Source organism: Myxocyprinus asiaticus, chromosome 25, assembly GCF_019703515.2.
Source record: "Myxocyprinus asiaticus isolate MX2 ecotype Aquarium Trade chromosome 25, UBuf_Myxa_2, whole genome shotgun sequence".
Taxonomy (NCBI): domain Eukaryota; kingdom Metazoa; phylum Chordata; class Actinopteri; order Cypriniformes; family Catostomidae; genus Myxocyprinus; species Myxocyprinus asiaticus.
The window spans coordinates 25450002-25467891 of NC_059368.1; the positions used below are offsets into that span (position 1 = coordinate 25450002).

Genomic DNA, 17890 nt, shown 5'->3' on the forward strand with positions numbered 1-17890 from the left:
GATGACACCTCCCATTCCCCAGCATCAGCCTGACACGGAGCAGCCGCAGATGGCCCAGGCCACGCCTCCCCAGCCAGTGCTTCGCACATCCCACACCGGTTTACTTTCTCACAGTACCCATCCACACACAACCCCTTCAATAATGATCGAAAAACCGGCCAATTAGTTCCCAAAATTAGCGGATGGGTGAGGCGAGGACTAACCATCGCCTTAATATTATGCTTGTGTCCCTGGAATATTACCGTGATGGTCACTACAGGATAATCATGAATATCCCCGTGCACACACCTCACCATCACCCGATTATCTGCCTCCAGTGCCCCGTTTTGAACCAAGCATTGATGAATGGAGGTTTGATTGCAACCTGAATCCACCAAGGCTTGGTATGTACCCCCCTTAATACTCATGGATATTTGGTATGTCTCTGCCTGCTCAGGGGCAGTCTGTGGGGTGTTGGGGATCCGGATCAAGGCCCCCACTTCCATTACGGGGCACTGCTCTCGAACATGACCCGGCTCCCCGCAACTCCAGCAGACCAGCCCAAGCCTTCCGCCCACACTCATGGCAGCGGACTCCTTCAGCTGGGATGAAGAGAGGGGTGAGATGGGGTTTGTGGAAGCAGAGAACCCCCATGACTGGGGAGCCTGTCTTGGGGGAATGTTCCACTATTTCCGGGGAAATGGAACCGGACAGAAGGAAGTGGGGGGGGTGGAGAAAGAACAGGGGAGGAGACATTAGAGTGGGGAAGGGCGTGGGGTGTGCTGGCTCCCAGATACGCTGTCAGATGGTCTTCCGCCAGCCCACTCGGCTGTCCCCTTCGGCAACACGAACTGCTCCAGCACCACCAGGTTGATGACATCCTCAGCATCGCTGTCTTTCTTGGCCAGCACCCACTGCCGGCAGGCGTCACGGAGCTGTTGGGCAAAGGCAAATGGGCGGCCGGCCTCATTCATCGTTAAGGAGCAAAAATGCTGGCGATGTTCTTCTGGGCTGTGGCTGACCCGCTGCAAGATGGACTTCTTCAGCACCGAGTAGTCCAGGAGGTTGGCGACTGGAAGCTGTTGTGCCACGATCTGGGCTTCCCTGGTCAGCGGCAGAAGATGGACCGCCCACTGTTCTGGCAGCCATTTCAGAGCTTTGGCGGTGTGCTTGAAGAGCTCAAGGTAGGCCTCCAGATCATCTTGAGTGCTCATTACCTGCACAATACCATCCCAACGGTGAAGCATGGTGGTGGTAGCATCATGCTGTAGGGGTGTTTTTCAGCGGCAGGTACTGGGGGACTGGTCAGGTTGAAGGAAATCTGAACGCAGCAAAATACAGAGATATCCTTAATGAAAACCTGGTCCAGAGCACTCAGGACCTCAGACTGGGCCGAAGTTTCACCTTCCAACAAGACAATGACCCTAAGCACACAGCCAAGACAATGCAAGAGTGGCTTAGGGACAACTCTGTGAATGTCCTTGAGTGGCCCACCCAGAGTCTGGACTTGAACCCAAGCGAATATCTCTGGAGAGACCTGAAAATGGCTGTCCACCGACAGTCCCCATCCAACCTGACAGAGCTTGAGAGGATCTGCAGGGAAGAATGGCAGAAAATCCCCAAATCCAGGTGTGCAAAGCTTGCCGCATCAAACACAAAAAGACTTGAGGCTGTAATTGCTGCCAAAGGTGCTTCAACTAAGTACTGAGTTCAGGGTCTGAATACTTATGTCAATGTGATATTTCAATTTTTTCTATTTAATACATTTACAAAGTTATCAAAAATCTGTTTTTTTCTTTGTCATTATAGGGTATGTGAAAAAATAATGATTTAAAGCATTTTAGCATAAGGCTGCAACATAACAAAATGTGAAAAAAATGAAGGGGTCTGAATACTTTATGAATGCACTGTTTGTTAAGTCTTTTAGATTCTGGGCTCATCAGTTTGACTGTAGACAGTATTTATGATCAATTTATGATCTTTTATTGCAATGTTTTGGCAGTAAATAGTGCTTTCGTGTGACTGACTGACTGACAGACATTAAGGTCCTCTTTAATCCCAAGTAACGTACATTAAGTAACGTACATTAACAGCTGGCTTCAGCACCATCTGTAGATCATGGCCTGTGGTTCTATTACACTCATCTTCTTTAAATGCTCTCTTAGGAGTCTCAACAAGTAGAGATTGGGGTATACTCCATTGTACAGCCACCCAGTGGACCACCCAAGATGAAATTCATAGGGATTTCAATAGCTTTGCCTCTCAAGTGAGGGCCTGTAGCCTCATTAGTGATGGTTCAGGAATGGCGAATGTGGAGTTGGGCTACAAGACAACAACGGGTGGAAGATGGTGGTCTGACTAGAGGTAGATGAGGCTAGGAAGTAACATGTCCAACTCTTGATAATTAGAGCACAGTTATGTATAAAAGGGATAGTTAACCCAAAAATAAAAATTCTGTCATAATTTACTCTAATCCTAATATCAATCTAAACCTTTTTTGTGGAGCACAGTGGTGTTTTAATGAATATCTCAGTGCAGCTTTTCAATACAATGGCAGTTGATAGTGACTCACAAAAGTGGCGTAATGGCCAAAAAACTACCCAGAAGTATCATAAATTTTCCATGTGATTGTGTATCATATAAGTCTTTTGAAGGAATACAGTATGAGAGGTTTTGGTGAGAAACAGTTTTTAAAGTAAATCTTGGTCTTTGTTGCATATTTGAAGCTTATTCACAGTAGCATTCTTATTCAAAGTTGCATGCTTGTTCTCTCAAGATAGAGTTTTTAGCGCTATTTCAAGTTCTCACTTGAATATGCGAGCCACTGTAAGTGAACTTCTCTCATGTATGTATGTCGATTTTCTCTAAAAAAATGACTTACATTTCGGTTCTAACCAAAATTGTATGCCTTTTATAAGCTTTAAAGTGAGATATGGGTATCCACTGCCATTGTATTAAAAAGACGGACCAGGAAAACATCTCCTTTTGTGTTTTGCATAAGAAAGAAATTCATACAGGTTTAGAATAACATAAATGATGACAGAATTTTCATTTTATTTGAACTATCCTTTTATTCAATGCAGTGCTGACAGGTCTCAGTCAGAGGAGGAAATGGAACATACTTGGCCAGTTGCACAGGAATGGGTTAAAAAGGGCTATGAATAACAACATTCTCCATCGTTAAGGCTGATTCATTGCATTTAACCATGCTGGTAAAGTGTCTGTGACCACATGAAATGGAAAGTCCTCTGATATTCTGCAAAATATCCCCCCACAGTGTCTCCACATTATTATTTTCTGATTAAACAATAAACGAGGGAGACTTGAGGTTACACTAATCATGTCCTAGTAATGATATTGGCTTGCCTCTAAATGAACTAAGGCTGCCATTATTTAATTATTTTCCTTCCTCAGTTCAATTTCACTCACTCTAGTAAGACTGTGAACTTTGTTAGAAGTAATTCAATAACAGTGATTTTGGAAATTGGAAGCACTGTTTGGCAGAAACACCTAAACTCTAACATGGAAAGTTCTCTGGCCGTGTTTCACATCCTTGCTGTGCTTTTCAGCCTCTCTGGATCCTGGCAGGAGAATGAAGGGAGCTCTCCAGCACTGATCACAGGCCTGTCAGACACCTGTTCTTTTTGGACTAAAGTCCACACCAAGCTATCCCTGGATCACATACTTCTCCCTATCATTAATGTGTAATCTAGGAGGGTGGGCTGCGCTAGTGGATTTTCCTGTGGGCTATTTTGACTGCCTCTATCAGAAGGCTATCAGGGATGTCTATTAAGAAGAACTGCCAACATTGATCACACCTTCATTTAGAGGAGGAAGCATTTTATCTTCTGTAGATTTCAGCTTGTGTAAACAACATACTGTACATCAGGGGTTCTCAATTGGTTTTACTACAGGACCCAGATTTGACATTGGATATCAAGTGGCGATTAAATTGGATGAGGACATTTCACGCAACCTGTCCATCGGCCAACTAATTACCTTTGCCATTAATCTTAGCCTCCGACAAAGTTCTGGCTTTGTCAGAAATTTGCATTTCAGTTGTGCCATGACTGCTCCAATGAAGGCCAGATGAGATAAAACACCCGGTCAGTGTTGTAAATTGGGATGATTGGGACCAAAGTCTTGGCTGCAATGTGTATCTCCAGACATAATGTCGCATAGTGTGCCATGGATTTTTCCCAAGATCGCACTGGGATCATATCGAACAGTCTGACAAGCAATAATTGTAAAGGACCATAAAAATCGTACAGTGTGCACCCAGCTTAATTTGGTTAGCTTTTACCAAGTGACAGATAAATTTGTACCGCAATAGAATTTGATTGGACGCATAGCCTTGGATGTCAACAACAAAAATAAATGGGAAACTTTTGCTCACATTTAAACATTTGTAAGCCTATTTTTGGTTGGCTGTGCATGAATATATGCTTACGTGCCTTTGATTATTGGCAATTAGCATTGTTTTTCGCTGCTGTCTGTGACCCTATCAGAAAAGATTTGCAACCAAGTTTAGGGTTGCAACTAACCAGTTAGAACCATTGCTTTAAATATATAGCTCAAACATATCGCTGGAAATGGCAACAACCTATATGGGACAAGCTGACCACAGATGTAATGTTACCGTTCACAGATTATTTAAAGCAGGCAAATGCTGTGTTAAATTATATGTGTCATGCGATAATATCACTTCTTCATTCCAGTAATTATATATAGTGATAGCCAGGAAATTCTTGGTAACTGGAACAAACATTTAGGTTCGACATAGGGCCTCAAGATTAATACCCCTTCTAAATAACACTCTTTAGTTTATTTTTACTGTATGCCAAAGGAAAATTGATGTAAGTTTTGAATCTCAGCAAAACCAGATTTCCTTTCCTTAAGGTGATTAATTAGAGTTCTCTGGTTCTTTGCTGATTTGGCTCTATCAGTCCCACTCCAATTTCATTTTTCAGATGGATTTATTTGTCTCTGTCTGCCTAATGTGTACATCCTGTGCTTGTGTTTCAGTTTAAAACTTTCCAATGAGGAAATAAAGAGAGCCATTCTAACAATGGATGAACAGGAAGATCTGCCTAAGGACATGCTGGAGCAGGTGAGTGTTAGAATGGAACTGAAAGGAATGTGAGGGAGAGAAGGAAAAATAGTCTAAGCTACTGCTGTATTTTATAAATATTATGATCATTGACACCCATTCACATAAGATTTAAAGGATTAGTTCACACAAAAAGGAAACTTCTGTCATCTTTTGCGCACCGATGTTATAGCTAACCCTTATGACTAGCTGGGTTTCCATCCAAGCACTTTTATGCAAATTTTGGAAATGGAATATATATATATATATATATATATATATATATATATATATATATATATATCACACACACACACACACATACAGTTGTGCTCAAAAGTTTGCATATGCTGGCAGAAATTGTGAAATTTTGGCATTGATTTTGAAAATATGACTGATCATGCAAAAAAAAAACAGTCTTTAATTTAAGGATCGTGATCATATGAAGCCATTTATTATCACATAGTTGTTTGGCTCCTTTTTAAATCATAATGATAACAGAAATCACCCAAATGGCCCTGGTCAAAAGTTTACGTACCCTTGAATGTTTGGCCTTGTTACAGACACACAAGGTGACACACACACAGGTTTAAACAAGCTACGTGATAAGATGCACGGATTGACAGTCTCAGACACGGAGGCAACTGAGATTCGTCCTCCACCACCCGGATTGAGGCAAGTCACTATGCCACCACTAGGACTTCGAGTGCATTGGGAATTGGGCACTCCAAATTGAGGAGAAAAGGGGGAGAAAAAAAAAAAAAAAAAAAGAATGTGAAATGTTGGGGGCCTGGGTAGCTCAGTGAGTATTGACGCTGACTACCACCCCTGGAGTCGTGAGTTCGAATCCAGGGTGTGCTGAGGGACTCCAGCCAGGTCTACTAAGCAACCAAATTGGCCCGGTTGCTAGGGAGGGTATAGTCACATAGGGTAACCTCCTCGTGGTCACGATTAGTGGTTCTCGCTCTCAATGGGGCGCGTGGTAAATTGTGCGTGGATCGCGGATAGCAGCATGAGCCTCCACATGCTGGGAGTCTCCATGGTGTCATGCACAACAAGCCACGTGATAAGATGTGTGGATAGACAGTCTCAGAAGCGGAGGCAGCTGAGAGTTGTCCTCCGACACCCAGATTGAGGTGAGTAACCATGCCACCACAAGGACCTACTAAGTAGTGGGAATTGGGCATTCCAAATTGGGAGAAAAGAGGATAGTCGCAGACTGGTCAGAGTGCCCATAATGACCCTGCGGTAAGAAGGTCGCCTGGTCCGATGAGTCCGTTTTCTTTTACATCACGTGAACGGCCGTGTATGTGTGCGCCGTTTACCTGGGGAAGTGATGGCACCAGGATGCACTGTGGGAAGACGACAAGCTGGTGGAGGTCCGGCCATTCATGTGGATGTCAGTTTGACATGTCCCACCTACCTCAACATTGTTGCAGACCAGGTACACCCCTTCATATGGCAATGGTATTCCCTAATGTCTGTGGCCTCTTTCAGCAGGATAATGCGCCCTGCCACACTGCACACATTGTTTGGCAATGGTTTGAGGAACATGATGAAGAGTTCAAAGTGTTGCCCTGGCCTCCAAATTCCCCAGATCTCAATCCGATTGACACACACACAGGTTTAAATGGCAATTAAAGGTTAATTTCCCACACCTGTGGCTTTTTAAATTGCAATTAGTGTCTGTGTATAAATAGTCAATGAGTTTCTTAGCTCTCATGTGGATGCACTGAGCAGGCTAGATACTGAGCCATGGGGAGCAGAAAAGAACTGTCAAAATACCTGTGTAACAAGGTAATGGAACTTTATAAAGATGGAAAAGGATATAAAAAGATATCCAAAGCCTTGAAAATGCCAGTCAGTACTGTTCAATCACTTATTAAGAAGTGGAAAATTCGGGGATCTCTTGCTACCAAACAAAGGTCAGGTAGACCAAGAAAGATTTCAGCCACAACTGCTAGAAGAATTGTTTGAGATACAAAGAAAAACCCACAGGTAACCTCAGGAGAAATACAGGCTGCTCTGGAAAAAGACGGTATGGTTGTTTCAAGGAGAACAATACGACGATACTTGAACAAAAATGAGGTGCATGGTCGAGTTGCCAGAAAGAAGCCTTTACTGCGCCAATGCCACAAAAAAGCCCGGTTACAATATGCCCGACAACACCTTGACATGCCTCACAGCTTCTGGCACACTGTAATTTGGAGTGATGAGACCAAAATAGAGCTTTATGGTCACAACCATAAGCGCTATGTTTGGAGAGGGGTCAACAAGGCCTATAGTGAAAAGAATACCATCCCCATTGTGAAGCATGGTGGTGGCTCACTGATGTTTTGGGGGTGTGTGAGTTCTAAAGGCATGGGGAATCTTGTGAAAATTGATGGCAAGAAGAATGTAGCATGTTATCCGAAAATACTGGCAGACAATTTGCATTCTTCTGCACGAAAGCTGCGCATGGGACGCTCTTGGACTTTCCTGCATGACAATGACCCTAAGCACAAGGCCAAGTTGACCCTCCAGTGGTTACAGCAGAAAAAGGTGAAGGTTCTGGAGTGGCCATCACAGTCTCCTGACCTTAATATCATCGAGCCACTCTGGGGAGATCTCAAAAGTGCGGTTCATGCAAGACGACCAAAGACTTTGCATGACCTGGAGGCATTTTGCCAAGACGAATGAGCAGCTATACCACCTGCAAGAATTTGGGGTCTCATAGACAACTATTACAAAAGACTGCATGCTGTCATTGATGCTAAAGGGGGCAATACACAGTATTAAGAACTAAGGGTATGCAGACTTTTGAACAGGGGTCTTATCATCTTTTTCTTTGTTGCCATATTTTGTTTTATGATTGTTTCATTCTGTTATAACCTACAGCTGAATATGAATCCCATAAGAAATAAAAGAAATGTGTTTGCCTGCTCACTCACGTTTTCTTTAAAAATGGTACATATATTACCAATTCTCCAAGGGTATGCAAACTTTTGAGCACAACTGTATACTATACAGTATATATATCACATAAAACTCCTAGATGGAGCCACCAAGATGCAAATAAAATGTCCAAAATGTGCATAAAAAATGTATACACTCGCGTAGACATAGCACATAAACTACGATGGAAACACATTGACTAAATATATTCCTAGACATGTATCAAAAATGTCATTACTGGACTAACCAGTGGGACAATATGATTGCACAGCATGATCTCAAATGTTGCTCTGATCATCCTAAAATACTGGAACCAATGCCTGTCATCAAAATGATTGGCAACTATTACCTCCCAAAATTGTCTGACATGCTGTCACTGTAGAAATATGTTTGTCAGAGCATTTTTTCTGCACGTTCTATACCGCAAGTAATTTTATATATTTAATAAAAGAGCCTGTGGCTGCAACTTCAATTTTGCACCAGTTTCCCTGGGAGTGACAGTTTGTTCTCTTGAACACACTGAATGAAATCGCATCTTTTTTTGCTCATTGTTTTTGTTATATTCTGAATTTTTCACATTTATTAATTTTACAACTTGGACAGAAACCCAGCTACTTTTGTCAGTGGCAAAAAAAAAAAAAAAAAAAGAAAAAGAAAAAAAAAAGTGAAATGTTGAAAAGTGTATTGAAAAGTGACCACTCTTTTCCATTTAATGAAAGTGAGCTGGGATCTGGGCTGTTGAGCGCCAAAATGGCAATATAGCATCATTAAAAGTAGTCCTTACAACTTGCGTAACATTCCAAGGCTTCTGAAGACATATTATTGCTTTGCGTGAGAAACAGATCAAAATTGAAGTGGTTGTTTCCTTGTAATGTAACCCTGGCCAGAAAACTTTGGTCAATACATTCTTCAACATTTCTCCTTGTGTGTAAAGAAAATCATACTAATGAAAATATGAACTAAAACTATGGCAGTAATCAGGCTAATGCCTATAATGTCACATTAGATGGATTGAGAACGATTCTAAGGGCTATTATTAGTACTGGTGTCAGTGATTGTGTGTTTTTACTACTCCAGATGCTGAAGTTTGTCCCAGAGAAGAGTGATGTGGACCTGTTAGAGGAGCACAAACATGAACTGGACCGCATGGCAAAGGCCGACCGCTTCCTCTATGAAATGAGCAGGTTGGGAGATAAATCAAGTGTTGACTTAAACATACAAATCAAAATAGGCTCTAAAAAAAAAACAAAACTCTCATATTGACAGTAAACCCAACAAACTAATTTGTTTTGCTGGTCATAGCTGGAGTCGGGAATCAGAGTCAACTCCAAAAAACTCGAAATTGAACACCCCTAATGACAACAGATGCCCCATCTTATTTTTTAACAGTTTAACTACGTTACAACGGAGCTGTATACACCACAAGCGCTCAGGGGCGTAGACAGCGCTGATCTTTCTGCGCTATATCCTAAAAAAAAAATTCTCTAGCACCGAACACGCTTCATTCCCGTTCTGCGCGCATTGCTTTTCTCTCACGATATAGACATGAGGTGCCGCATAAAGACTGATTTACTCTACGAAATTTTACAAGCGCAGTTATTTTAACAACCACAGCGGAGACACTGTGAGCAGCAATATAGATAGATACTGGTATCTTTTGCTAAAATATACTGCAGAAAACAAGAATGAAGCAAAGTCTTCATCTGTCTGATATATGACGGTTCAGCTAATGCCAGGTTTGTGACAGGACAAGTTAACATGTTAAGACTATAAAAACAATTCCCATCAAAATTAAGCATGATTAATCAGCATGTTACAAGCCATTCACTTTTTTTTTAAATTAATGAGGGATGTCATCATCTCTGGCATGGATGGCCTAGAAAGAATTAAAACTTTGAAATTATTAGTTAGCCTAGCAGAGTTCTCTGCTTATGATGAGAATATTCCCATTATTTCATAGTCAGCCCATTTATACTAAACTTATGCAAACAGTCTTTTTAAGCTGCACTGTTATGTAAATTCTTTGTTTGTTGTTAGTAGATTCTCAATTTAAGGAAAATATAAAAATGTCCCATTCAGAATTTTCTCTCAGGGGACACACCTGAACCCTCATAAAGAAACTTTTCTCAGTCAAAAGGCCCCCATTTGTCCCATACATAGGTATCTGAGTATTCTGAATGTAAAAATATTCAAACAAAAACTGGACTGCTGTCACTCAGCTTCAAAAATGTATTGTAGATCTTTTCTTTTAATATTCAAATCCAAGTGCCCTCGACCAAGGAACTCTGAAATATACAGTATTAAACTTTTGGTAGAAAAGATACCTCAGACCCCACTACTTTGGTGTCTGGGCCCCCAATGTCGCTGTCTACTTTTGAAGAGACTATTTTGACTGTTTAGGATTTTTTTTTTCTTTTACAATGTATTATTGCTGCCAATGTGGAAAGTTAGAAAGAAAAAAAAAACATTTTGAATGGCTTGGATATAAACTTGTTCTATCTTGGCACCAAAGTGAATGTCGTGCTGTTTACTTTCACAGCCCTGCATAGTGGATTTTATGATGTTGGCCTGGTACATGCAAAAAAAAAAAAAATACCTCATCCTTGAAGGCCACCCACTACTTTACAGTGACTCGGATTTGTTTCATTTACCCCACTGCCTTATACATACCGCTGACAGGTTAAATGCTATTTCCGGCAGGATAGAAGAGGTTTGTGAATCCTGGGTGACACATTGATCTGATCAGACTGAGGATTTCATTCAGCATCAATATTTGCTGTAACTAAATAAGCATCTCATTGTAGCTACGCAGCAGCCTTGCACTTTCTGGCAGAGGAAGCTAAACCAAACACAGCACAGGTGCCTTGGCGTGCTTGCTTTTTCTTCCTCTTTAATATGAGGCCCTAGTGAGTTTTTTTACTCTGCTTTGGCTAATGTGTTTAGAGTATAGTGGATGGGAGTTAAATCTTTCCAGGAATCGACCGGGTTGCCCGATTTTAATCCCAAGGCAGTGTTTGTGCCTCTGTAAGTGCAGGATCCAAGGTGATGCTCCCTGGCACAAGGGTGCTGAACGTAACACAGAAGTGTTAGGTTTAGTTTACTGGTTCTGGGTTTGTTTGTTATTTATTCAGTAGAACCATTAAGGCTGTGTATACAGTGCACACAGATCACATACAGGTCATATTTGTATCATGTCATATGTGGAACAATAAAATTCTACAGCTCAATTAAAATCTATTATGGTTAATATTGTGAGCAGTCTTTTTAGTGGTCTAAGCTTTAATATTTAATGAACTCTCTCTCTCGCTTTCCATTTCCCATTCCAATTTCTTTGTCCTCCTGACAGAATAAACCATTACCAGCAGAGGTTACAGTCATTGTACTTCAAGAAGAAGTTTGCTGAGAGGATTGCAGAGATCAAACCTAAGGTTGAAGGTCTGTGTTTGTGTGCATGTGCAGTTGTATTTATATACACTTGCATTTCAAATAAGTCTTATAGCACTGCATTAATTGTCTATCAGATTTGGGCAAAATTCTTAATTTAATGCTTTCTTTTCATTCAGGAATTTGAATTTAATTAAATTGGCCACACCTCAAAGGATGTTAAATTGTAATTTGAATTGTAATTGTAATGACATGAAAAGGAATTTGTAATTCAGAAAACTTCAACACAATAACAGTAATTTATAAGTCTGTGTTTTGCAAAAATAAATAAATAAATAATAATTTTGCCATACAGCACCAAAAAGCATGTTGTTTTCTGATAACTTCATATTCATTTTAATGTATATTTTTTTTTATAGTTAAATTGATTGTTTTCCCATAACTTCAGATTAATGTTTTCATTAATTTATAGTTGCTAATTAAGTTAAATTTGATTAAATATAATTTAATATATACAGTATTTAATACATTTGTATTGCATTCAAATTTCTATAAGCAGCATTTCAAACATCTTTTAAATTTTCTAAAATTGCAGCAAATGTTTTTGTTGTTGTGTGTATAATAACATATGGGTACCTCAAACTGAAAAAACAAAATGTATTACTAAAAAGTACACTTACAGCAGTTACCGCCCAGCCCTGGTGTCTACAAGCAATATGTACTGATATAATGTACTAGTTATTGGATATTCATTGTTTCAGCACTGACCAAGGCATCAAAAGAGGTGTTACACAGCAAGAATCTCAAGCAGTTGCTGGAGGTGGTGCTGGCATTTGGCAACTACATGAACAAAGGTCAGAGAGGCAATGCATATGGTTTCAAAATCTCCTCACTCAACAAGATTGCAGACACCAAGTCCAGCATTGACAAGTGAGAAGAAATATTATAGTTTTTAAGGTGTCAACCAAGAACCTACAGAACACATACTGATTTATAGCTTTGGCGAATATGTGGATTTATGCCGAAGTATTTGATATTAATACTGCTTTTGTCCAATTGTAGGAATATCACTCTCCTACACTATCTGATCACCATTCTGGAAAAGAAGTACTCTAAAGTCATGCTCTTCCAAGAGGAACTGCAGAATGTGCCGGAAGCTGCAAAAGTCAAGTAGGTATAGCTGTGGAGTGGTTAGCGTGCACTTCTTTCGTCAGCTGTAAAATTTATGGGCCTTTAGGGTCTATTTGCGCTAAATGGATTTTGGAAATAGTTTTTGCGGTCGTACTCCCTCCCACCACTGGGCTCAAATCCACCCTATGGGTCATACAAGCTTTGGTTACTAACATATGCAGGGTAAAGCCCTAAATTATACTAGGAGGAAATGGGGCCCTCGGCTCTCCTGGCCCTAGGTGCTGAAATATATAAGTGAAACGGATGCATGGCCACCATAGCAGAGAGAGTGTGAATACATTTCCACTTGGTGACTTCTCAAGTTCTACGTGTTTCTCTGAAGTGTGTGCCCATAAACATTGTCCAAATTTTAAGCGATACACTTTTACGCTTGGAAAATAGTTATGTAACCTTTACATTTAAATCAATAGTTCATTTACTCACCCTCATACTATTCCAAACCTGTATGACTTTATTTTCTTATGTGAGACACAAAAGGAACATTTTTGAAGAACTTTGATACTGGCCATATAATAATAGTGAATGTGGACTGTGGCTGACATTCTGCCAAACATCTCGTTTTTTTTTTCTACGGAAAAAATAGTCATAACAGTTTAGAACAACATGAGTTCTTCTGGATGAGTAAATAATGACAGAATTTTCAGTTTTGGGGTGAACCATTCCTTTAAGTCATTCGTCATAACTTTGGGCACATGCCTTAAGCATACTGACCCAACTTTACAGTACAATGGCTATAAAACTGCATGAGCCTATTTAAAGGCTGAATTCTTTTTAGTCCCACCAGCGAGACTAATGTGATAGTGCTTGCACCACGAGTGAAGTCACAAGACAAGTTTTGACCCCATGATCTCATTCTTGATTTCATTTGAGGTGGTAGAAAGAATGAAAAACGACTCTGTCTGTCTGCTTCAGGCTATCATACTCTATCTTTGCATCAGTCTCATTCATTCCGAAAATAACAAATATTAAATATAAGGGTCACAAGCTACGATGGGTAAGGGTAGTCAATCAGAAGGAGCAGATGCGTGACTGAAAGTGTTGATATAAATGTGTGTGTACAGAACATTTAAGGGTTTCCATCACCGTATAGTAAGTGTGCCTCTGTCTACTTTGATGGCGCAGTCTGTTAAAATGTCCTGTTTGTGTGTAGGGCACAATAAAGAGACAGTTTGATGGTAGGAAACTATCAGTCACACTGAGGTCATTTCTTCAGCTAAGAATAGCACAGCTCTAAACAGAGCTATTCACACACATTTTATGCAGGATCACTAATGGAGTCACTTCAGCCCTATTGCAGGGGTTAAAGATTGAATGAGCGGCTATAACATACATCTATGGTTCTTATCAAACTGTGACCCGTTTGGATGAAAGGTTAAAGAAAGAGAAAACATGTATGGCACATGAATATATTCAGACTTAGAATTGGTCCACCCAGACCACAAATCATTTCTTATAAATGTATATAATTATAAGCATTTATTTCTCCATCTTAAGCGGCATACATAATAAGGTGTGCTTACACAAACTTTTTAATGCAGCACAGATTACATGCAATTGTATTATATTCTGTAGGCTTACTGGACAAAGCAGCAGTCTTCGAGAGGCTATTTAGGCTTCTTAGGATTTATTATTTATTATTTTTACAAGGTAGGCTATTGTGGCTGCCAAACTGAACATTTATGATAAATATTCCTAAAATACACATAAAATATAGTTAATTAAAGGGATAGTTCACCCAAAATGAACTAAATTAATTGTTAAATGAACTAAACTCATGTTGTTCCAAACCCATATGGCTTTTGTTGTTCCATAGAACACAAAAGGAAATGTTAAGTTGAATTTTAGCCTCAGTCACACTTCACTTTCATTGTATGGGGGTGGTGGCGGAAGATGAAATTAAAGTGAATGGTGACTGAGGATAAAATTTTGCCTAACATTTCAATGGAGAAAAAAAAAATGTCATAAGAGTGTGGATCAAAATAAGGGTGAGTAAATGATGTTCCCTGGGGGTTCCCTTTAAAATATACAGTGATAAGTGTTAATACTATTGGGTCTTGAAACAGTGCAAGTTGTGATCGTTAGGACCTTTGATGGGAGGGAAATTTAGAGACTGGAACTTTAATAAATATCTATAATAAAATGTAACTATAATAATAATACATTTAATAAATTTCGAAAGCATTCTTGGTAACACACAATGAATGTGATCTTTCTCTTGTCTTTCCAGCATGACTGAATTGGAGAAGGAGATCAATAATCTTCGTAGTGGCTTGAAGAATGTTGAGAATGTAAGTGCACCACAATTCCTCTTTGCAAACATTTGTACACAAGATTGAAAGTGTCTTCTATAAAATCTCTCTCTCTCATGCAGGAGTTAGAATACCAGAAGAAGCTTCCTCAGGAGTATGGAGATAAGTTTGTGTCTGTGGTCAGCCAGTTCGTTACAGTGGCCAGTTTTAGCTTCTCTGATGTAGAGGACTCCCTCAATGAGGCCAAAGAACTGGTGAGTGAGTGTGTACGTGCAGGATTGCATTTGTTAGTGTGTGTGTGTGTGTGTGTGTGTGTGTATATGTGTGTGTATTTTTAGGGTGCACATCCTAGTGCTCACTGAGCTTCCTTCAAAGGCCAGCTGTAGAAACAGGCTGCGGTCACCCTCTATCTCCTGCTGCACGCAGGAGCTGACCTTCAACCTCTCACTGTGAATGCTTCCTATGTAGTGACCCTGGCACTTTCAATGGCCCCCGGGGTTCCCACAGGAGATAGATGTAGAACAGGTCATACAAGTCTTATTGCTTTTAAGTGTTCCATCTGTGCCAAGAGAGACAGATAGCTTACGTCCGCATTAGACAATACATTTTGATGTCTTTTGAGGGGAAATGGGTATATACCTAAGGCTTTTTTCATTGTTTTTGAGAGGTAACATGCAGTTAATCTATGATATTGTACTTTTATGACAGGTATGTGACTATTTTAGTTGTTTCAGATGTAAAAACCTCAAAGTTAACTCTCAGAAATGCATAAATACACACTCTAATAGGTTTATTGAATGTGCAAAATTAGATATTTTGAAAATGGGTTATCAGGAACAACTAGTTGACTAATTGGTTTAAATGAATAGTTCACCCAAAAATTATAATTCTTTTATCATTTACTCACCCTTAAGGCGGAACGAGACGAGAAGCGCCACGTCGCGGCTAGGACACGGCACAGGTATCAAACATGGGGCACGTTGATGCAGTTCAGGTTGCAGACAGTACACACAAAAGTAACCAAAGTTTTTCCCTTCTTCAAGAATGAAGAACGCTAAAATAAATAATCTATGTCCTTTGATAATGATTTGGGTTGAAATTAATGTAAAATATGCGAGTTGCGCTCTGTGGTGTAGCACAAATTTGAGCAGCCTCTTGAGTCGTAGCTGGGCGCCGCCAACAGACACCGAGTGGCGGCGGCAGTGTGCGTACCTTCATTGAAAATGGTTGTTTTGAATTTTAGAACGCGCCATGTCGTCCGCCAGATGCGTCCAGTGTGCGACCCCCTTAATGCAATTTCAATCTCCAATGATGTTCTTTCTTATGCGGAACACAAAGATTTTTGAAGGATATACAGTATAATATGTTTGTTTGTCCATACAATGCAAGTCAATGTGAATCAAAACTTTTAAGCTCCAAAAAGGGCATAAAGACATTATAAAGGTAATCCATACGACTTGAGTGATTTAATTAATGTCTTCTGAAGTGATACAATTTGTTTTGGGTGAGAAACGTAAGCTGAGCGCTTGATGCATACGTTTCACACCCAAAACCAATTGAATCGCTTCAGAAGACAAGGATTAAACCACTTGCGTAATCGAGCATCTCTCATGATCACGCCAAGGACTGCATACGTCAAGGGGACAAATCTTGACTGCAGATGTCAAGATTTATAGTGAAAAAGGAGTTACATTTTGGACAGATTCTTGATCGTATCGCTTCAGAAGACATGGTCCCCATAATCTTGTATTGTATGGACAAATAAGACACATCATATATCCTTAAAAAAAAATCTCTCTTTGTGTTCCGAAGAAGAAAGAAAGTCCTACAAGTTTGAGACGGCATAAGGGTAAATTATAAGAGAAATATAATTTTTTGGTGAATCATTCCTTTAAAGAAGCCCTGTTTAATTAGGCTAGATTTGGTTCACCTGACCCTGATTGGATGTGTTTCTTAGGAGGTTTAAATGTAGCGCAATGAAATAGAACACAATACAGAGCACTTGAGAAATATTTTTACTTGACACAACATCTTAAAAATGCAAAGGCCATGATGCAGGATGCTCAAAAAAACAGTGCAAATCCAGAGAAAAAAAGAGTTTAAACTCAGCGGCCAGACATCACTAAAAATATAAAACTAAAAACAAAAAAAGTTTACTGTTTTTAAAAGTGGAATTATTTTTACTTGACACTGAATCTTAAAAACACTATGGCTGTGGTGCAAGACACTAAAAAAAACACTAGTTGTGGCGCAGTGGCAAAGACATCGCTAAAAAATAGAAACTAAAAAAATATAACACAAGTTCTATAAATACTTCTAATGGACCTCAATTACCAACTAGTCATTTGTTGGATGTCCAGTTAATCACTGATCATCCCTTTTGACCTATCCTGACACACAAATTCTTCTGAGACGCCTAACCTATGTTGGCCTCCAGTCTGATGTCAAAGACAGATAAGAAAAGCAGGGAAAAAGAGAAATAAACATATGCCCCTTGGCTCAGGCACATACAGCCCCACAGAGGAGCTGTTCCATATGGCAATGATAAAGGCACATCAAAGGTATTGCGGGGAGGCTAGGCCTCCTCCCCTGTGGTGAGACGGCACGAGGCAGCAGAAGTGCCATGGCAAGACTCCAATCCCCTGTGTTTAGGCTGTAATCAGTCAGTGGAGAGATCTGGGTTATCAAAGACAACTTTATGCTTGGCTACCGGTTCTCGTATAACTAGCAGTGCGTCATACAGTTCATTTACTAGAAGTTTGTTAGACTCCCATAGTTTGTTATGGGACTGTCTGCATAACAAGTAAAGAACAACTCTTGCTTTGCGTGTAAGGCCACGTCCACACTAATACCTTAAGTATACAGTACTAGACAGCATTTTCGAAAGTCTTCGGTAGAGGAAGATGCTGTTCCAGTGTGAATGAGAGGTCTAAACATAGCAAAATCAAATGGTTTACAACCAAAAATGCATTAGTGAGGATGTGGCCTAAAATTTAAAGGTGAAGGTTGTCACATTGTTTGCGATTTTGTATGTTGAATAAATGTTGAGAGTGAGATAAATATT

General features: G+C 40.0%; 1 protein-coding gene across 4 annotated transcripts in view; it reads left to right on the forward strand.

Moving 5' to 3' along the window:
* daam1b (dishevelled associated activator of morphogenesis 1b) overlaps positions 1–17890 on the forward strand; it is a 119295-nt gene that overhangs the window by 95330 nt on the left and 6075 nt on the right. For all 4 annotated transcript variants that reach the window (XM_051654603.1, XM_051654602.1, XM_051654605.1 and 1 more), the window contains 7 exons: positions 5005–5089; positions 9080–9186; positions 11349–11437; positions 12148–12316; positions 12449–12556; positions 14805–14865; positions 14949–15080. In XM_051654603.1, coding sequence (XP_051510563.1) covers positions 5005–5089; positions 9080–9186; positions 11349–11437; positions 12148–12316; positions 12449–12556; positions 14805–14865; positions 14949–15080 — 751 coding nt within the window. The remainder of the gene's footprint in view (positions 1–5004; positions 5090–9079; positions 9187–11348; positions 11438–12147; positions 12317–12448; positions 12557–14804; positions 14866–14948; positions 15081–17890) is intronic.